This window comes from Ambystoma mexicanum, chromosome 6q (assembly GCF_040938575.1).
Source record: "Ambystoma mexicanum isolate Mex_15411 chromosome 6q, UKY_AmexF1_1, whole genome shotgun sequence".
NCBI lineage: Eukaryota > Metazoa > Chordata > Amphibia > Caudata > Ambystomatidae > Ambystoma > Ambystoma mexicanum.
In genome coordinates this window covers 605372901-605394903 of record NC_090937.1, presented here as the reverse complement: position 1 = coordinate 605394903, position 22003 = coordinate 605372901, and the positions used below count along the sequence as shown (strand labels likewise).

At 49.8% G+C, this 22003-nt stretch overlaps 1 protein-coding gene across 1 annotated transcript in view; it reads right to left on the bottom strand.

Moving 5' to 3' along the window:
• NAA15 (N-alpha-acetyltransferase 15, NatA auxiliary subunit) overlaps window positions 1-22003 on the bottom strand; it is a 1171626-nt gene that overhangs the window by 520125 nt on the left and 629498 nt on the right. The window contains exon 11 of the mRNA XM_069631086.1: window positions 21598-21767. Coding sequence (XP_069487187.1) covers window positions 21598-21767 — 170 coding nt within the window. The remainder of the gene's footprint in view (window positions 1-21597; window positions 21768-22003) is intronic.

The following is a 22003-nucleotide window of genomic DNA, read 5'->3' as shown; positions in this document are numbered from 1 at the left end:
CAAGAGTGCAATGTACCTTACTTTACCGCACCCATGGGTCTCTAGTCATTCCAAAAGGCCCTAGAAACTCTCGCTGGACTTTTTATGAACCGTGCAGATGTGTCACAGACAGGACTGGTGGCAGCTATCGTTTTCTAATGTTTTTAACCCTTTCTTGCCATGTCATCCGCGCTTATCGCGTTTGCCATAAATAGGTGGCCTGGCTCCAAAAGGGCCATGCCACGAGGTTCTTTGTCCTGTCCTTTGGCTATCTTGCCCCTTCACCTTCCCCAGGTCGAGCTGACCCGGGTTAGTCCTTATTTGGTCACGCACTTTCCCATGAAACCCAAAGCTTTCGCGGGCTTCTGCATGCCTTGTGTGTGCCTCCAGGATGTGGACTGGGATGTCTGTTCCCAATACACATCCTGGGTGCCAGAGTCTCTGGAGTGTCCTGAATGCCTGGGACCACCGTGGTCCGTGATTGGTCCACGTATGGAGTGAGTATTTGTGAGCAAATCTCCCATTGGGTCCTCTCTGTTTTGGCGCAAAGGGAACTTTGGATAAAAGGATGCCGAAAACACCACTACCATGTCGATCTCCTGGGTTCACACGAACAAAGGATAAGGAGCCAAATATCCTGCAACAAGAAGCCGAGTAGAGGAACCGCTGGAAGATTTGGCACCCTGAGCCCGCTGTCATCCGGCGAGACCCTTCTGCATCTGATCGTCCTAGAAGGTCTGCGAAGAGGCTTCGACCCATTAGAATAGTGGGACCAACTATTCTCTGCACCTTCATCAAACCCTGCAAGTAAGCCTCTTCGGAAGTGTCCCTGGGCCAACCAGCTTACGCAGGACGTTTGCTCTGTTACCGCTGCGGTTTCGAGGAAGCCCTCGAAACTTGGTATACTGCTTGCTCTGTGTCCATGGCACCCTCACATCGAATTTTGTACACTTGGCATTCCCAGGTCTGAAGTGAGACGAGTGCGCCCAGACCGGAGTAAACGCGGTTACCGTGTTGCCCTGCTGTGGCAACGACCTACACAAAGTTCGCTGCACTTGTGACCCCCTTGACCTGAAGCCTGCTGCAGTGGAATTGGGCCGATTCCTCCACCAGAGTGGAGAAATCGCCCCTGTCCCGTTTGGGAATCCCAGCTGTACCGCAGAAGCTACACAGTGTCGAGACGTCCTGATTGTCGCATTCAAACCTGCCAGCGAAGTGGACTGTACTGGCGAAGTCTGGGTCTGCCTGCGTCGGGGACCGGTGAGTAGCCCATACCCCAACCGGTGGCCTCTAGCTCAAGAGCCCAGTTTTACACACGAAGTGGCCCCAGAGCGCCCCTTTCCTTTCCATAGCTATTGCAAAATAGCAACTCCATCCCGCACTCTCAACCTGCCTCGGCCCTCAAGTGGCGGTCCTGCTTGAATAGTGGGGACTTGTTCTTCATCGACCTTATCCACCTTCCTGAGCTGCTAGTGACCATTGAAAAGACCCTATTTTGTCCCTTGGCACAAGCGTGTGCATGTACTATTGAGCAGAAGGCTCCTCTCTTCGTACTTAGACTGCCTCTTAGTTAGGTGTATTCTTGATGTGGAACTGGGTCTAAAGAATACTTGCACTGCCTGTTTTCCTCCCCATCTACGTGGTCTACACATTGTGTCTTTTAATCCGTTAGACCCCGCTGTTCTTATATATATATATATGAGATACATTACTCACCGTAATCGTATTTCTGATGCTTGTATCTGCTTAGATTCACATGCTGTGCATAGGCCGACATCTAGTGGAAGCTGCGGAGTATTACAGTTTGTTTTTCGAAAGTCGAAAATGGGCGTCGACACAGGGCGTGCCAGTAATACTATCCCTAGTGTGACGTCCACTGTACCCATGATCCCTCACGCGTCTAGGATCCCCAGATTGTGTTTTTCCTGACATGAGGTAGCATGAGGAGTAGCGCGAGTACAGATAATCCAAGCAGATAGGTAGAAAGGTAAGACTACAAGCAACCATGCACCTTCTCTCAGAGGGGAGGAAGGGTGGGTCGCATGTGAATCTAAGCAGATACAAGCATCAGAAATACGATTACGGTGAGTAATGTATCTCTTCTGAGGCTTGAGGAATCTGCTTAGATCACATGCTGTGCATAGATTAGCGAGCAGTAGCTGAAGGAGGTGGGGTGTGAGAAGGGTCATGAGCAAATAAATGTCTTAGAACCGCTTGTCCCACTTGTGTATCTGTCTTGGAATGAGTGGCAATGCAGTAGTGCTGAGTAAAAGTGTGAATAGAGCTCCAAGTAGCTGCTTTGCAAATGGTGTCAAGGGGTACATTTGCAATGAAAGCCAGAGTGGCCCCAATACCTCTTGTAGAGTGGGCCCTAGGCGTGAAAGGCAGAGTTTTTTCAGCGAGTGAGTAACACAGCTGGATACAGTTAACAATCCACTTAGAGATGGCACCTTTAGAGACGCGATCCCCCTCTCTGCCTGTAGCTACGGAGACAAACAGCTGATCTGTTTTTCGTAACCGTCTGGTCTTGTTTACATAGTAGAGGACCGCCCTACGCACATCTAGTGTGTGTAGTTTCACCTCAGCTGAGCTTTGTGGGTTTTGGAAGAAAGCCGGAAGCTCGATGGACTGGTTTACGTGGAATTTAGAGATAAACTTAGGTGAGAACCTAGGGTGTGTGCGTAAAACCAGTTTGTCCTTGTGGACAGTAAAGAAGGGATCCTGCACTGACAGAGCTTGGATTTCACTGACCCTTCTTATAGAAGTAATGGCTACTAAGAAGGCAGTTTTATAAGTCAGATGTTTGAGACTACTTTTATGCATGGGCTCGAAGGGCGGGCCCATGAGTTTAGATAGCACCACGTTCAGGTCCCATCCTGGTGGTGGGTTGGAAATTGGAGGATGAAGTCTCTTTACTCCTTCCATGAAGGCTTTAACCACTGGTATTTTCCACCACGATACCTTGTTATGGGAGGTGGTGTAGGCTGATAGAGCTGCCAGGTGCACCTTTAGTGAGTTAAAAACTAGACCTGCATCTAGCAGGTGGAGCATGTATGTAACAATAGTGGAAGGAGTGCATTCAATTGGGTTGATTTGTTTATTCTGGCACCAAATAACAAATCTTCTCCATTTGTCAAAGTAGCAGTGCCTTGTGTTTGGTTTCCTAGCTTCTTTTAGGATGTCCATACATCTTTGTGGTAGATTGAGATGTCCAAACTCTATGACCTCAGGAGCCATGCTGCCAGGTTCATTGAGTTGGGTTGAGGATGCACTGTTTGACCCTGGTGCTGGGACAGAAGGTTGTACCAGGTTGGAAGTCTGATGGGTTCGCACACCGCCATCCTGTGTAAGTGTGGGAACCAAGGTTGTCTTGCCCACATGGGAGCAATTAGGACGAGCGTCATTGACTCTCTGTTCATTTTGTTGACCACCTTCCTGATGAGAGGAGTTGGTGGAAAAGCGTACGCAAACATCCCTGACCAGTTCATCCACAGGGCGTTCCCCTGGGAGTCTGGTTGGGGGAACCTGGATGCAAATCCTGGGCATTGTGTGTTTTCGCTTGTGGCGAATAAGTCTATAGTGGGGCAACCCCACTGAGAGAAGATGTCTTCTACGACCTCTTTGTGTAGAACCCATTCGTGTTCCTCTGGGAGGGAGTCTCTGCTTAAAGCATCCGCTAGGGAATTGAGCTCCCCTGGAACATGTTGTGATGACAGGAAAATGTTCCGTCTGAGTGCCCATCTCCAGATTTTCTGGGCAAGCTTGGACAGATTTGGTGAACGAGTCCCTCCTTGCTTGTTCAGGTAGAACATGGCTGTTGTGCTGTCCGTCCGGATTTGCACTGACAGGTTGAGCAGGTAGGGCTCAAATGCTAGAAGTGCTTTGAATACTGCCAGAAGTTCTAGCAGGTTGATGTGGTTCCTGGCTACTGAGGGAGACCAGAGACCTTGGGCTGTGTGGTGGAGAAGGTGAGCTCCCCACCCAGTGAGGCATGCATCGGTAGTGACTATTGCCTGTACCTCGGGATCGTGAAAAGGTTTCCCCTGAGCAAGATTTACTCTTGTCCACCAGTGAAGGCTTTGTACCAATGTTGGCGAAACGACCACTAGATCGTCCCACTGACCGCTTGCCTGAGACCACTGTTTCGCCAACCATTCCTGCATGGGACGTATGCGCAGGCGCGCGTGGGGGACCAGGTAAATGCATGAAGCCAACATGCCCAGCAAACGCATTGCCTTGCGTACCGTTATTTGGCGACCGGCCTGATATTGCGGAATTTGCAGTAGTATATTCCGAATTCTTTCCTTTGAGGGAAACGTTAACCCTCTTTGAGTATCCAGGATAGCTCCTAGGAACTGTTTGGAGGTGCTTGGCACTAGGCTTGATTTCTTCTCGTTGAATGAGAAGCCTAATTCGTGAAGGAGGTCGATAGTCCTTTGAATGTTTGTCCTGCAAGTTACTGGGGTTTCCCCCGTTATGAGCCAGTCGTCCAGATAAGGGTATACTGGGATAGCTTTCCTGCGTAGGTGTGCAGCCGCCACCGCCAGTACCTTGGTGAATACCCTTGGTGCCGAAGCTATCCCGAAGGGCAGCACTTTGAACTGATAGTGTTGACTGTCCACCTTGAAGCGTAGGTACTTTCTGTGCGCTGGGAGCATGGAAATATGAAAATAGGCATCTTTCATATCCAAAGTTGCCATGTAATCCCCCTTTTTTAGGAGGGGGATTACCTCTTGTAGTGTAGTCATACGAAACCTTTGGGGCTTGACATACTTGTTGGCAGGCCGCAAGTCCAATACTGGGCGCATTGTTAAATCTTTCTTTGGAACAAGGAAGTAAGTTGAATAAATACCCTTGTTTACCTGGTGTCTTGGGACGATTTCTATCGCGTCCTTTAGGAGCAGATTGTAGATCTCCTCGAGGAGGATCTTCTGATGTTCTAAGGAGTGGACTTTTTGTCGTGGAGGATGTTTTAGGGGACGTTGCAGTAGTTCTATACAGTACCCATTGGATACCGTTGACAGCACCCATCTTTCGGATGTTATCCCTTCCCATGCCTGGGTGAAGCTGGATATTCGTCCCCCTACTGGGGTTGCATGGGAAGGGACCCTGAACTGAGCGTCACTGCTTTGGTGGAGGTGTGCCGCCTCCTCTACTGGGGCTGCCTCTGCCTCTACCACGTCCTCTTCTACCAGCCCTACCATACCCCTGGGTAGACTGTTGTGAGTTGGTGTTCCACTGGGTACCCTGGGTGTGGGAATAGCTATTTCCTCTATTGGAATTTTGGCCGCGGGGGCGACGAAAATTGCCGTTCCCTCTTTGGTTAGGTGGCTTGGTAGTTAACTGGCCAAGGGATTTGAGGGTGTCGAATTCTTCCTTAGCGTTTTTTAGAGCGTCCTCGACTGCCTTCCCAAACAGGAGATCACTTTCCACTGGTTTGTCTAAGAGTGCAGCTTGTGTTTCTGCTTTGAATCCCGACTGCCTCAACCAAGCATGTCTTTTGATGACAGTCCCCTCTGCTATAAGTCTACCCGCATTGTCTGCGGCGTCCAGAGTTGCTTTTAAAATGCAGCCTGAGACGTTTCTTCCCTCTGCACCAATGCGAGCTAGCTGGCTCTTAAGGGGTTCGGGAGCGGAATCTATTAGTGCTGCCACTTCTTCCCACTGATGGCAGTTGTAGCTAGCCAACAGTGTGGTGGAATTCGCGATTCTGGTTTGGTAGGCTGCCGTGGAAGCTACTTTTCTGCCAAAACCATAGAGTTTCTTACTTTCCTTGTCGGTCCGACTGGGCTGCTTTAAACAGCTTCTCTACCCTCGGGTTTACAGGTCTTGTCAGGTTTGGGTTGATAAGGGATGGTGCTATTCTGCGTTGAATAGATTTCAGGATGGGAATGGTCTGGGCTACTGGCTTCCTTTCCCCTATTAGTTCCTCCGCAAAGTCCCTCTCTTCCTGGACACCTTGTGTGTCTATGTGGAAGTGGTTAGCTGCCCGAAAGAGCAGTTCATTCAGGAGGGGCTGATTATCTATTGGGGAATCAGACCCTGGGGCTTCCCTTTCGACTGGTGAGTCCATTCGGAAAATATCTGGGCTATTTTCTGGCTCATCCTCGTCTTCGTCCTCCCCGTAATAATCTGACCCTGCGAGATCTTCTGGCGTGTCAATTTCCTGACCCTCTATAAGGGAAGAGTTCCCTTGGTCTGTAGGGAAAAGGCAAGAATAGGGTTGGACCTCAAAGGGGTCTGAAGGCCTAAATGGCGTCTCGACCCGGGGCCTTTTATTTGAAGGGATAGGGTCCCTTGAACCTGAGGGAGAAGATTCCTGAGGGTTTAAAGCTAGGAGTTGGTCAGGGTGTCTTTCGAAGAAATTTGCTAAGGAAGACATCCTTGACATTACTCTGTCAATGTCCTCGCATGACCAGAGTTTGGAGCTTGGGGTGACCTTGCTGGAACTTTCTATGGACTGGCCCTGAGAAGACTTGGAGGGGGAAGTCAGTTCTCTTGTTGTGGAGGATTGCAAGGGTTGTTTCCTTTGCTGCTTACCCCCTTCCCCGTGGGTGGAAGTGTGTTTACCATTTCCCTTATCTTTCGACGCCTGGCGTCGAGGATCGGAGGTGGAATCCCTGTCTTTCGAACTAGCCTTCGAAACTGGGCCCTCCTTACTCCCAAGTAATGTACCCTTTACCTGGGGGTGCAGGCTGGTGACGGAAGTCGTGTTCGTCTCCGGACGATTGATCTTCCGTGATGTTAATGGTCGAGGCACTATGTGCAAGTGTGGAGGCTTGCCTGACGTTGTGCGGCGACCTCGACCGGGACCGCCCAGAGGACGTCCTTTCGGACCGCTCCTTCTGTGCCTCTTTCCGAGGTTTCGACGACGTCGAATCTCGGGTGGATTTTTTGTGTTTAGCGTGTGTATGTGTAACGCTTTTGTCGCCGGGGGACTTCCCCATAGTCGCCGGGACGGACGACCTTCCGAGGCCGGGGACGTGCGTTCGGCTGTCTTTCGACGCCTTTGTGCCCTCGCCGTCCGAAAGTCCGGCGTCGCTGCCGTCGCTGAAGGTACCCTCCGCCTCCATAGCTGCTAGCTTGGCGTGGTGGGCCCAACGCTTGGTGGAGCGGTCCTTAAGAGTTTTGGGCTTAAACCTACTACAGGCCCTGCAACCCGCCTCGGGGTGGTCTCTGGGCAGGCAAAGGTTGCACGTAGCGTGCTTATCTACCCAAGGGTATTTCTTATTACACTTGGGGCAAAACTGAAAGGGCGTACCCTCCATACGCGCCTGTGGGCAGCGGGCAAGTGTGTGTAGGTAAGAAGGTGTCATATATATATATATATATATATATATATATATATATATATATATATATATATATATATATATATATATATATATATATATATATATATATATATATATATATATATATATATATACCCGAGTGTGGAAGTGTACCACCCCCCACTCTCCCTACTTGTAGGGCCGAGGCCAGCGGCCCAGGCCCGAGCCGAGGCGGAAGCCTCAAGGCCCAATCCGTCGGGTATTCGACGTTGATCTCTTCCCCGGTTCGGCGTCGAGATGTTGATCGACGAAAGGTTGCAAAACGGGGCAAATTAGAATTAGTTTTGAGTGAAAATATGGCAAAGCCAGGGAACTCCGATGAAGTGCTTCCGACCAGAATGGCGGAAAAAAACAATCTGGGGATCCTAGACGCGTGAGGGATCATGGGTACAGTGGACGTCACACTAGGGATAGTATTACTGGCACGCCCTGTGTCGACGTCCATTTTCGACTTTCGAAAAACAAACTGTAATACTCCGCAGCTTCCACTAGATGTCGGCCTATGCACAGCATGTGATCTAAGCAGATTCCTCAAGCCTCAGAAATATATATATATATTGTGATGTATTGGTTTACTTTAGTATTATTGTGATTCTTTGCTATGTTCTACGTTACAAAGGCCTTGTAATAAATGTGTCTATATTTTTAATATAACACCTGTCTGGAGTAATTTGTATGTGTACTTGCTTTGTGTGCTCATGGTCTTTCAGTCACCCTCACCCCTCTTGAGACTTAGTCTTGACCGCCTGCTACAGCTACCCTGATTGGTCTGGCTTGTCCAGAGGTTACCCCGTTCCAAGAAACTAGGTTGGCCTTCTGAAACTCTGCCCCTCCAGGTCACAGTTCAGAAATCCCTCTCAACACCGGTCGACGCAGTAGAATCTCGTGAAGGTGTGCGTCAACCTCCACTTAGCAGGCCTGCAGATGTCCAGCAGGGGCACACCAGAAAGGAATTCCGTAGTTGCAGCGACCGCTCTGGTCGAATGGGCTCTCAGGCAGCCAGGCAACGGTCCATTTGCCAACCGGTGACAATGGGTGATGCAGCCGGAGAGCCACCTGGAAATGGAATACTTGGGGAGGGCATTCCCTTGGTTCACAGGGCCAAAGTTCACAAATCGTTGTGATGTCTTCCGGAAACATTTCATGCGGTACACGTAGAACTTTAGCGCTCTAGCCACATCCAGCGAGCGCAAAGTCCTCTCAGCCGGCGACAAAGGCAACGGGAAGAAAACAAGTAACACCAAGGGCTTGTTGGGATGGAAGTCGGATGGCACCTTGAGCATGAAGGAGGGCTGCGTCCGCAGCACTAACCTTGTTTCGTGAAAAGTTAAGTACGGAGGTTTACAGGAGAGGGCCTGGATCCCTCCCACTCGTCGTGCAGAGGTGATGGCCACAAGAAATGCTGTCTTCCACGATAGGAATTTCAGCGGCGCCGAATGCATAGGTTTGAACCGAGGACCCATGAGCCTAGTCCACACCACATTGAGCTCCCACGCCAGGGCCGGAGCCTTCACCGGCGGGAACGAGCGGAAAAGTCCTTTCATGAGCTCCTTCACCACAGCGACGACCGCTCCTGAGTTCTGGTGTTGCGGGAGAAAGCCGCCAGATGAATCTTGATGGAAGCGTGCGCCAGCCCCACTTTGGCCAGCGACAGCAAGTAGGGCAGCACCTGAGGGGCCGTAATCCGTAGAGGGTTTATCTTCTGTGCATGGCACCAGATGGTGAACCTCTTCCATTTATGTCCGTAGCACTTCAGTGTGGACGAAGCCCTGGTCTTGGCAAGAACCTCCTTGCAGTCCGCCGGGATCTCGTATCCTCCAAACTGTAGTGCTGCAGGAGCCAGGCCTGCAAGTTCAGCGACCCTGGGTTGTGGTGCGAAATCGCACCTCCTTCCCTGGCGAGCAGATCTGCGTCTGCCGGAAAACTGACTGGAGGGGACGCTGACAAGTCCAGAAGGTCTAGTTACCATATTTGTCTCGGCCACACCGGTGCGACAAGGATCATCCTGCACCAGGACCGTCTGAGTTGATTGTTAAGTCGCAGAAGCAACAGCAACGGAGGGAATGCATAGAGAAACAGACCATCCCAGGGGAAAGAACGCATCCCCTTTGCTCCCCGGCTGGAGAAACCTGCTGGCGAACCTCCGGCACTTGGTGTTCGTCGCAAATAGATCTATGTGGGGATTGCCCCATTGTCAGAACAGAAGATCCACTTGATCCTGCCGAAGCTCCGACTCGTGGCATGAGCACAGCTCCCTGCTGAGGGAGTCGGCGATGATGTTCTTAACTCCTTCAAATGAAACGGGACGAGGAAAATCCCCTGGGCCACGGCCCAGTGCCATAGGTCCTGTGCCTCTCTGGACTGTGCTAGGGATCTGGTGCCCCCCTGCTTCCGGATGTAGAACAGTGTGGTGCTGTTGTCCGTGAAGACCCGTACCACCTTACCCTTGAGGGAAAGGAGCAAAGACTTGAGGGCCCAAAACACTGCCCGAAGCTCCAGAATGTTGATATGCAACGACTTCTCCTCCGGTCGCCACATGCCTCTTGCGTGGAGATCTCCGATGTGTGTGCCTGTAAAGACTGGAGGGGGTGTCTGTACTCCTGCTCTCTATATGGCATAGGAGAAGCACAGAGGACCCCAGCCAAGATTCTCTATTAGAAATGTAGTCGAGCAATCAAGGCCTAGCTTCTCAGGAGGTGATGCAGGCTGTTTCTTAAGTACAGTGTAGTCCCCAAACACCCACAAAGGAATGTCTGCACACTGTATTAGTTAAAACAGTCTTTCTATAATTAAGGTTCAAGGTTATATGCACAATCACAATAACTCACTCTGTGCTCAGTTAATCTACAATGGCAAATATATACAGTTCTAAGTGGTACCACAATTCTCAGATTTCATTAAAGTGCATCAACTGTACTCTGGTCAAATGTCACACAAATCACTTAATAAAGGTAACCAACAATAGACATAGGAGGAAAGCAGTTGGTTATAACAATTGGCAGAATACTGGCCCCTACTGTTTAGACCATTCTGTGTGGCGATCCCCACCTCCCTGACAAAACCTGGGCAACCTGTAAAATAAAGATATACTACAAACCCAGTCCATATATTGTTCAATTAGTCTCATTTCCTTCTACAATGTTTCTACCACCCCAATGTACCCGGAATAGAGTTTGATGAATCGTCGACGGATCCTTCTTGAGCGGCTCCTTTTAAAGCAGGAGCCACGCATCGTCGAGATCCCTCGAACAAAGTGAACTCGGCGTCGAGGCGGCAGCTTCGGTCCCAGCGGTGCTTGTCGACGGAGCAAAGACGCCCTGCAAGGAAGAGGCGTGCAGGGCAACTCTATGTCGATAGTGCAGGACCGCAAAGAGTTTGTGAAGAACTGTGGCCTAGCAAGGGCGTTGAGTCGTCTGGCGTCTTTACGGTCTTTGGTTGGCGGGAAACCCACCGGTGGATGCTCCTCAGCACGTCAATGGCCTGGCCTTCTCCGGCGGGATAAGGCGGGCAGCGGTGATGACGAGCGCGTCCGTGAATTAAAAAGTCTTAGGCAAAGGAGCGTTGTGGTGCCAGTCGTCGATGGCACAGCGTCAATCGGTCCCCGCTTCTGGGCAATACGGCTTCGACAGGCCTCCAGTGGTTATAGCAAACCTGCGAACCCTGGTCGACGACGGTGGACGGAATGTCCACTGCTTATCTTCGGTCCCTCGGCGGTCCCAGTCTCTGGTCGGCAGCTTGTCAAGGGTCTGACTTCCATGGAGCTTCGGCAAAGGTTAGTGGTGCTAGATGGTCCCTCGGAGCAAAGGAATAGGGCGCCTAACCAGGTCCTCTCTTGGATCAGTATTCACGGCTTTCGGTGAAGGGAGACAGCAGTCAACCACCTTCTTTAGGCTCGGCTTCGAGATTCAGCTTCAGTTTCAATGTCAGTTTCAACTCCAGCTTCTGAACTATTTCTAGCAGTGAGAGCCCCCCAGATATACTACTTGATCTCCCATTCATTCTGCTGGGTCACACTAAGGCAACCAGTCACTCAGAAGGGCATTCAGCAGTCAATCAGACATACAGTGCATTCAAGCCATTCTCCTCCCTCTCAGACACTCACAACAAGGAATGTGTTTTGGGACAAGTACCCAGACGCTCAACACTACCCACTGCATTCATACCAGTTTCGGGCAGGGCTGTCTCAGTCATTGTATCAGACACCAGATACCAGACATCCACAACAAGAAGTGCCTATTGGTCACACACTCCATTCACCCAGGTCCCACCCACAGGTGTACCCACAACATACAGTCACAGGGAAGGCTCCAGCCAGTCTGGCCTGGACTTCACAACACCACCATATATGGAACTTCCACCCAGCCACCAGTCAGGGGGACAGAGTCAGGGCTTCCCAGGACTTTGGGAAAACAAGGCAACAGGCAATAGAAAGCAAGAGGCCACAGGGGCCATCTTGGTTCCCATCAGGAATCAACTGATTCCAATGGCAGGGCCTGGGTATCCCAAAATGGAGGATACTCAGAGCACCTGTCAAAGTCAGCATGGAGCTGCCACCAGCCCATACCTTGCTCTGTGGGCCACACACAGGTGCCCAAAAAAATACACTAGTGGCACAGGGTTGTTACCCCCCCCCCCACGTGGGTGCCATAGGGGTATCCCATTGGTCTGTACACCAAACCTAAAACAGGAAGAGCTGCACTGCCGGGAGTCCCATATGGACTCCTGGGCAGAAAACAATACAGAACACAAATGAAAAAGGACTACAGGACAGGGAGGCCCGGTATCTCCAATGCATTTCCACCATCACAGCGCCCCATCCTTCCAGGGAGGCATCAGTCGTGACAGTCTACTGATGAAGTGGGGTCTGGAAGTCCGTGCCCGCCGCCAGATGCACGCAGACACCCCACCACCGAATCGCTCGACGGAATGCGTCGAGAGAGAGATCTTGTCCTCGAAGCTTCCAGATGACAATGCATTACTTACCGTAAAAGCATTTCTGATGGTTGTATCTGCTTAGATTCACATGCTGTGCATAGTCCGACATCCAGTGGTCACTGCGGAGTATTGCATTTTGTTTTTCGTAGTCGAAAAGGGGACATCGACAAGGCGTGTCTGTAACACTATCCCTATAGTGACGTGCGTTGTACCCACAATCCCTCACGCGTCGAGGTCCCTCTGTTTGTATTTTTTCTGCCCTGAGGGAGCCTTCTATACATGAGTGAGTACAGAAAAGAGATATAAAAGGAAGTCTATGTTCCTTCCATCCGAGCGGGGAGGAAGGGTGGGCGCATGTGAATCTAAGCAGATACAACCATCAGAAATGCTTTTACGGTAAGTAATGCATTGTCTTCTGATGTTTGTTAATCTGCTTAGAATCACATGCTGTGCATAGACTAGCGAGCAGTACCCGGAGTTGGCGGTGGGTTATGAGAAGGAACAGTAGAGAAAAGATGTCTTAATACTGCCTGTCCCACCTGGGAGTCAGATCTAGAGTGTGCATCTAGACACTAGTGTTTTGTAAAGGTGTGCACAGAACTCCAGGTTGCCGCTTTGCAGATGGACTCAGGGGGAACATTTGCAATGAATGCTATGGATGCCCCAGTGCCTCGAGTAGAATGTGCTCTTGGCTTGAAGGGTAGTTCTATCTTAGCAAGAGTGTAACAGAGAGTGATGCATTGAACAATCCATCTAGATATAGTGGATTTTGAAACTGCATCTCCTTCTCTTCCTGCTGCCACCGAGACAAAGAACTGATTAGTCTTTCTCAGTGGTCTGGTTCTTTCCATGTAGAACATGACAGCTCTGCGCACATCAAGTGTATGCAGACTTTTTTCTCCCGAATTGGAAGGGTTTTGACAGAAAGTTGGTAGTTCTATTGACTGGTTTACATGGAATTTTGAGATGAATTTCGGTGCAAACCTTGGGTGTGTGCGTAGAACCACCTTTTCTTTGTGAACTGTTACGAAGGGGTCTAGAACAGAAAGTCTGTCTGTAGTTCACTACTTCTTCCATTTGCTAGAATAACAGTGACGAGTGTTAGGCTGTCTAGCCTCATTGAGGATGTCCATGCATCTCTGTGGGAGCTGTAGATTTCCAAATTCTATGATCTCAGGAGCCAGGCTGCCAAGTTCATGGTCTGAGGGCATGGATGCAGTGTCCTGCCCTTGTCCTGTGACAGCATGTTGTGCGGGCAGGGAAGTTTCACTGGGGGAGATAGAGACATCTCCATCAACTGAGCGAACCATGGCTGCCGGGCCCACATAGGGGCCACTAGTATCATGATAACTTGTTCCTGGTGCATCTTGTGCACAATCTTGTTGAGAAGGGGTGTAAGCAAATTTCCCTGACCATGGAATCGATAGACCGTTCCCCTTGGATTGGTTCTGGGGGTACCTGGAGTCGTAATCTTGGCATTGTGAGTTCTCCAGAATTGCGAACAGGTCTATTTCTGGGAATCCCCATTGTGTGAAGACAATGTCTTCGTGCAACTGCCATTCGTACTCTGAGGGCAGAGGGAAGTCTCTGCTGAGTTCGTCTGCTAGCAGATTGAGTTCCCCTGGTACATGTTGTGACAGTAGGAACATGTTGTCTTTGAGAGCCCACTTACAGATATTCTGGGACAGCTTGGACAGTACTGGAGAGTGGGTGCCCCCTTGCTTGTTGAGGTAGTACATGGCTGTGGTGCTGTCCGTAAGGACCATCACTGTCTTCCCTTGTAGGTGTTCCTGGAAGGCTTTTAGTGCCTTGAACACGGCCAGTAGCTCCGGTAGGTTTATGTGCTTGGATGCTACGCTTGGAGTCCACACTCCGTGAGCAGTCTGATGGGATAGGTGAGCCCCCCCATCCTGTGAGGGATGCGTCTGTGGTTAGAGTGGCTTCCACTGCATGTGTGGCAAAGCGTCTCCCTGTTACCAGGTTTTCCTTTGTCCACCACCGTAGCGAGAGAATCAGGGCCTGCGAGACCACCACTAGATCGTCCCATTGTCCGCTGGCCTGACACCACTGGCTGTTGAGCCACTCTTGCATTCAGCGCAGGCGCGCGTGAGGTACCAAATAAATACATGACGCCATCATTCCTAGCAAGCGCATCGCTTTGCACACCGTCACCTCTTGACCTGCCACATATTGGGGGAACTGAAACAGCATGTTTTGGACCCTCTCGTTGGAGGGGAAGACGACGCCGTCCTTTGTTCGAATTAGAGCCCCTAGGAATTGCTTGGTCTGGCTGGGGTCTAAGCTGGACTTCTTCTCGTTGATGGAGAAGCCCAGTTGGAACAAAAGGTCTACTGTCTTTTGGGTATTAGAGAAGCATGTTTCGTAAGAATCCCCTGTTATGAGCCAATCGTCGAGGTAAGGGTATACTGGGATGGACAACCTGCGCAGGTGGGCCGCTGCCACTGCCAGTACTTTCGTGAATACCCTCGGTGCAGATGCTATGCCGAAGGGTAGCACTCTGAACTGGTAGTGTTTGCCCTCTATCATGAACCCGAGGTATTTTCTGTGCGCCGGCAACATTAAAATATGAAAGTATGCATCTTTCATGTCCAGTGTTGTCATGTAATCCCCCTGTGCTAGCAGTGGGATCACTTCCTGTAAGGTTACCATACGAAACTTTTGGGGCTTGACAAACTTGTTCGCTGGGAGCAGATCTAATACAGGGCGCATGGTTAGATCCTTTTTGGGTACAAGGAAGTACACTGAATAAATACCTTTCATTACCTGAGCTAGAGGCACGACCTCTATAGCCCCTTTTTCCAGTAGCTGGTCCACTTCTTGCAGAAGGACGGCGAGGTGTTCTGGTGTCATGCGTCGTCCCCTCGGGGGTTGAATTCTATACAGTAGCCAAGGGCTATGGTGGATAGTACCCAGCGGTCTGATGTTATTCCCTCCCATGCTGGAAGAAAGGATGTTAACCGGCCCCCGACCGGCGATGCATGGGAGGGGACCTGAATCTTTGCGTCACTTGGTGGTGTTGGTGGCTTGGGAGCCTCTAGGGGTGGAACCCCGACCTCTCCCCTTGCCACGGCGTTGACCTCTTTGATTGTACTGGCCACTATTACTTTGGTAGTTGTTGGCAGAATATTGCAGTTGTTGATTCCGTTGCTGGCGTTGGCCACGAAAAGAACGCTTCTTGCCAAATCCCCACCTGTTAGGGGGCTTTGAGATTTGGTCCAAGGTCTTTATGGTATCAAATTCTTTTTTCACATTTTCCAGTGCGCCGTTCACTGGCTTTCCAAAGAGGTTAGACTCTTCAAGAGGCTTGTTAATGAGCGCCGCTTGCGTTTCCGCCTTAAACCCGGAATTGCGAAGCCAGACGTGGCGCTTCAGCAGTATTCCCTGTACCAAAGAGCGGCCAGCAGTTTCTGCTGCATCGAGGGTATTCTTAACAATGCTTTGGTTGGCCAGAGACCCTTCATTAACTGTAGCCAGCAATCAAGATTTTAGGGGTTCAGGGACTTCCTTGATGTCCTGCTTAAGCTTTCCCCATTGCGCATCAGCGTAGCTTGCCAGCAATGTGTTATTATCGGCAATCCTTGTTGAGAACGCTGCCGAGGTGGTAATTCTTTTGGCTAGGGCATAAAGCTTTTTCCCCTCTTTATCCGGGGGTGCCTCGCTGGTAGACAGTGGAACCCCAGCGCTTTTCCTAGTGTTAGTCACCACTAAGGAGTCCGGGATTGAGTGACCCTTAATATATAGTGGGTCTGATTGAGAGGGCAAGAACAATTTTTCGATTCTTGGATTAACCCCTCTTACTAGTGCAGGGGTGGCCAGTGAAGGGTTGATTTGTCTCTTAACAGAGGCGAGTATTGGAATTGTTTGGCTGGTGGGGGTTTTTCTTTGATAATCCTTTCCACGAAGTCAGTGTCTGGGGTGACCTCCCCAGTTTCGACCTCAAAATGTGCTGCTGCCTTCCTCAGCAGCGCATTAAAGGTGAGCTGATTGTCAACAGGCGAAGGGTTCCTGACTGGTGTGGTCTGAGGAGACGTGATGTCTATGTCTGGCTCTGTAGACCCAGATGGTGACTGCCAGGGATTTGGGTCACCCTCACCTGGGTCTTCCTCGTACCCTTCCTCACTTATGTTAGTGTCCTCATGGAAGCCTTCTCCCTCTTGTTGGTTTTCATCATTAATGAACTCCTCTCCTTCCTGGAAGGGAGTGTCCTCTTCGGTGAGGTCGTAAGAGTTCATATCCTCGTGAAAGGGGTTATAGAACAACTTCGGGTATTTAGCCCTTGGACTTTCTAGGAGTACCTTCCTAGGTCTGTTAGGCGCCCTATTTTCTGGAATGGCCATGAATCTGCTAACTTGTCCATACAGGACTGGAACTTCTCCAAGGTCCATTGAGGTAGGCCAGAGCGGTCTGGGAGTGAAAAAGGAGTTTCTTCTTGTATTTGCCAAGATCTGTCCCATAGTGTCAAAGATAAGGTGCCTTCGCCTTCTGAGAAGTGTTCTGGCAGGCTAGGGTTTTCCGTCGACAGTGGGAGCTGTCCCAGCCTACTTTCCTGCGCCTTCAGCGTTTCTTTGGCCTTGTGCGCGGTTTTCGGCGTGTCACTTGTCGCCCGTCTCTGGCCGTCCCTAGAAGATATACGCGCGAGGCTTTCGGCGATCATTCTCTGTCGCCGTCGCGCTAGGTACCGTCGATTCTTTACTCGCAACGTGCGCACTCTTGCGAGGCGCGTCGCCGCCTGAGGGTTTGGGGTTAGCGCCCTTATTTCCAGAGTGTCCGGTCGCCTGTCGCGGAGGCGGGGAGGTCTGGCGACCCTTAGGGTCAGCGAAAGACGCCGGTGGGCCCGGCGCCTCCGTTGGCGCTATGGCTGCCTTCGTCTTCGACGAATGCGTGCCGTGGGGTATGCGTTTATGAGATTTCTTGTGTGTGTCTTTGTCGCCAGGGTGTTCATCCCCATAAGCTGGGCGTGAGCCGGGCTTGTCGGGGCCGGGGACGGACGAAGAGGAGCGAGAACGCTGCCTCGAGAGGTCTACAACCTCCGTTACGGGGGCCGGGTAATCACTATCCTCGTCACATTCGGTGGCAGCGGGCGAGGAACCTGACCTAGACATGGCGTACGCCGTCCACCTTTTGACCCTGCGGTCCTTTATCATTTTGGGCTTAAGTAACTTACAGGCCGCACAGCCGTCCTCCTTGTGATCGAGGGGCAAGCAACGGTTGCACAGTTTGTGCTTGTCCTTCCAGGTATATTTGCCTTTGCAAAGTGGGCAAAACCTAAAGGGCGTCCTCTCCATAGCTGAGGGCAAGAAGTGTGATTACGACCTCGAAAGAGAGGGATGGGAAAGAGAAAGGCATTCTCGGAGTGAAAAGAAAAGATCACACAACCCAACTCTCCCTACTGTGTAAGGCCGGCGATGCCAGGCCACGTGTTCGGCGGCGCCGAAGGATCTCCTCCGCTCGTCCTTCCGTCGAAGATCTTGCTCGGCGGAGAAACAGCTTGCAGCTTCGTCAAGGGAGGGATCTATGTGTTAAGATATTAATAATAAACGACCAAGGGTTGAAGAAATGATTTCGCAATGTCTCTCGAGGAGCTTCGCATAGAGGCGACCAATAACTGGATGGAAAAAAACAATCTGAGGGACCTCGGCACGTGAGGGATTGTGGGTACAACGCACGTCACTATAGGGATAGTGTTACAGACACGCCTTTTCGACTACGTAAAACAAAATGCAATACTCCACAGTGACCACTGGATGTCGGACTAAGCACAGCATGTGATTCTAAGCAGATTAACAAACATCAGAAACCAGAATACCTCCTGAAGAAACTACAACGGATCCAAAATACAGTAGCCAGACTACTCCTCAAACTATCAAGAAGAGAACACATCACTCCTGCCCTAAAAACACTAGACTGGCTCCCAGTAAAACACTGCATCACCTTCAAAACAATGTGCATAACGCACAGGGCAATCAGTGGACAAGGAGCTGAAATCCTACAAAAGAAAATAATCTACAAGCCAACAAGACTCCTCAGGTCGAGCAACGAAATACGCCTGGAACCAAAACCATTCCTCAAGAAACTTGGAGGCTCCTCCTTCTACCACTTAGCTGCAAAAACCTGGAACATCCCAAAAGAAATAAGAACACCAAAAAATCACCTAAAATCTAGGAAATTACTAAAAACCTGGCTCTCAAACACCACAGACAAACTGAAAACCGAAACAGAAAAGAAAAGGGATGACTACACTGGAGTGCACACGGACAACTCCCAGTACAGACTGGACAACTCCCTATGTGAAGAAGCTCCCACGGCACCGGGACGAAGGACGCAGGTTAGAGTGGAACACAGGAGACACCCACGGATACAGAGTCAACTAACGACCCTAATCCCACCCAACACCCACAATTGCCCCTTAGTTGCCACCAGGTACCACAGTGTGGTGGAATTATCGGGATATTGGCAATCATCACACTATCTGAGCTGTGGACATTGGCAGGTGCACTAGCCGTACGAGTGGGAAGGGAAGACCGGTAGTGCTGCAGGGGAGGCTAGGGTAGGAGGGGACCAGATGTGAAAGGGACCTTGAAGGCCGGACGGACCCAGATCAGAATAGAGGCACTGGGGTCCTCCTGAAACCCACCTGGGGAGATTACAGAAGCCCAGCGCCTCAATTCAGGATAAAGATGCCAACTAACCAATTGCACTAACAATTCCCCCCCTCTGCATACACCTCTCAAACTCCAAACCAAACAACCACATACCTACAGCACAACAAACCGCACAAGTGTCACTACATTGCAAAAACATAACAAAAACACACATTACATGGTGACTACCGGCCGCAAATACCCCAGGCCCAGCCAACGGACCCACCGGGCTGAGGCAGCCAACAGCACATCACTGCTCTCTTGCACTTTTCCAGCTTCTTCCCACTAACCCGCCCCCCTCCCTTCCTCTTTCAGATCCGCCAGAGCGCCAGGGGACCACTCCGGTGCTGATAATGTTAAAGGACATTTGTACCGTGCATTAACATGTCAATATGTCCGCATTGTCTCCTGGACCCCTATGGAGAGCTAGGCCCGACAAGTCATTTGTCTAAATTGGGATAGACGTAGTGAGCATTCGCACAGAGCTACTGCCACCACGTTCAAGATTTTTGTGAAAACACGAGGCACTGAATTTAAACCGAAAGGTATGACTTTATACTGAATGTGAAGCTCCATCACTGTTAATCTCAAAAACCTTGTGTGCTTGCCATATGGGGACGTGCAGGTATGCATCCCTTTGTTCCAGTGAGCACATCTCGTCTCCCTTGCAGAGGGCATCTGCCATCTGCATGGGCATCACCATCTTGAACTTTACCAAAGGGAGGAAAAGGTTGGGAAAAGATAGGTCCAAAACTACTCTCAGGCTGGCCTTGTTCTTCTGTATGGCTGTGAGGGGTAGGTACTTGCTCTACTGCTTGATTCTGTATGAGACAAGCAACCTATGCCAATAGGTGAGGAAGGTGGATGTGGTGGGACTGGAAATTGAAAACCTGTGTAAGCTACAGAAATAATTAAAGGTTTGATGCCAGTGTTAACTGTGGGGGGCTAGTCTACCCCCAAACGTGGGGCAGTGGACCCGGACCCCACCTCATTTCTTCTTGGCCTCAGAGGAGGGGGGAGGAGAAAAATCCCCATGGAAGATGTGTGCTGTGCGGTTGCCTGGCATTCGTCTCCTGCAAGCCTCTAAAAGCTCTGAACGACTTATTTCTGATCAGCCCAAAACTCTTAGGTGTAGGTTTAGCTAAATTAGCTATCGAATTGGCAGTCTGAGATCTGGCCTTTTTTGGCAAGTACCTCATCAGTAGATGAATGGAACAAATTAGCTTCCTCAAAAAGGTAGTGTAGGCAGTCTTGCATGTCTGCATTTAATTTTTTAGTGTGTATCCACACTGTGTGACGGTCTGTTCCAATACATACCGCTCTGCTTGTGGCGTCAATGTGTGCCACCGAAGACTCCAAGAGGTCCCTGCTATAACCTATGCTCCGTTACCCCTGCCTTGAAGGTAGCTTGGCAGTCGGTAGGGAGAGCTATTCCCCCCCATAATTTCTAGTTAGCTGCTGATAGTGTCGTGTCTAAGTACGCCCCCCGTAGATCTAGTCCTGGTTCCAGTAGGACACATGTGCCAATAAGTTTGTGGTTAGGTGGCTCTAGGAGTCTCAGTAGGTCCAATGACAGGATCAGATCGACCGCTCCTGCCCGGTGAAGTCCTCGGGAATGAGTCCTATTGACGCGGTACTCTGGAAAACAGTTTCATGGGTCTTGAATTCCGTGGCACAAAGTCTTTCAGGTGGTCTAGAGGCAACCTGGAAAACCTCTCTCTCCACCTGGACAACAGATTTTTCAGCAAACAAGGTGTTAAAGCACTGCACGCTGCACAGATTTCCCACTGGTGATCATAGCCCAAGTACTCCAGAGCATGGGGATCCGAGACTCAAAAGGCGCAATAGCAGGATTCGCACCTGCTGAAGGCAGCTGCAACCGACATGTGCCAGGGAAGAGAGGGACATTGAAGAGAAGAAAAATATGCCTTGGGGAAGCGAAAGCACTATGGAACATAAAACAAGCGCGAAAGATCTGATTGATTGTGCGGAATAGAGGAGAGCAGGGCTAGAAGTGCGTGGTCAGGCACCACAGCCATGTCTTCGTGAGTCTGAAGTTTAAAGGGGAAAGGCGCTTTTCATAAGGAAAAGGTTCCCGTCTCGTCCCTTTGCAGGTGCGTCCCTACAGTATAGGGGAAAGGAGACGCAGAAGTAAAACATGCGCAAGTTAGCATGATACATCTGAAGAAGAAACCTCACCTATGAACTATCCAGTCTGTTTGAATAGCACACATTTGCATTTTCTATTAACATTTTACATGAAAATCAGTAGAGAGATGAGAGAAAGTGGAAGGAAAGGTTTGTAACAGAAGGTTTCTCAAGAAGAGTTACACTGGCACAATTGAAACGCTAATATGTTATGTACTACAAAAGCTAAGTTGCTATTGAAAGCACATGAAGGCAAACTAATTAAATGGTTTGTGGTCGAGCATGATGGTGATGTGTGTGTGTGTGTCCCTGTGTGCCAAATGTCAATATATTTAAAAATATAGGAGTACATTGTACTTTTAACCAAAGTCCGATTTGAAACCGCAAACAGTATTCATATCATGGCAGAAGTGCAACCAAAGCCCTCGTTTACGTCGCTCCACGTGAGATCACTTGACTAAAACGTTTAAGTAGAAACATGATCAAAAGTAATTGAAATGGTTAGCATGGTAGTTCACAGTCCTTAAAAGAGTAATTACCTTGTAAATTTTAGCTTTTACAAGAAACAGTTCTATCAGAGTTGGGGTGCTATCTATTGCAGCATTGATGTAATCCAGCGCTATTGATGGTTGTCCGATATTATCATAATGTTGTGCCAAATAGTACTGGACCCACAGTAACGTGGTAGGAGGTTCTTCTTTACCATCATCTATTAGTAAACAAACAACAAAACGGGGAAACATGATTTGGCATTACAATCAATAAGCTAATTAAAGTTTAACAATGCTAAAGGGCTAACTTTCTCTAGAACCAAACAGTTTCATATGGCAAATTTAAATAGGCAACAATCAAAAAAGTGTAATGAAAGTTATTTTCATAAAACGTCATTTGGCAAGCAGCTGATTCTGCTGTCCATTATGTTTGTTGCTTAACTTGAATGTTAAA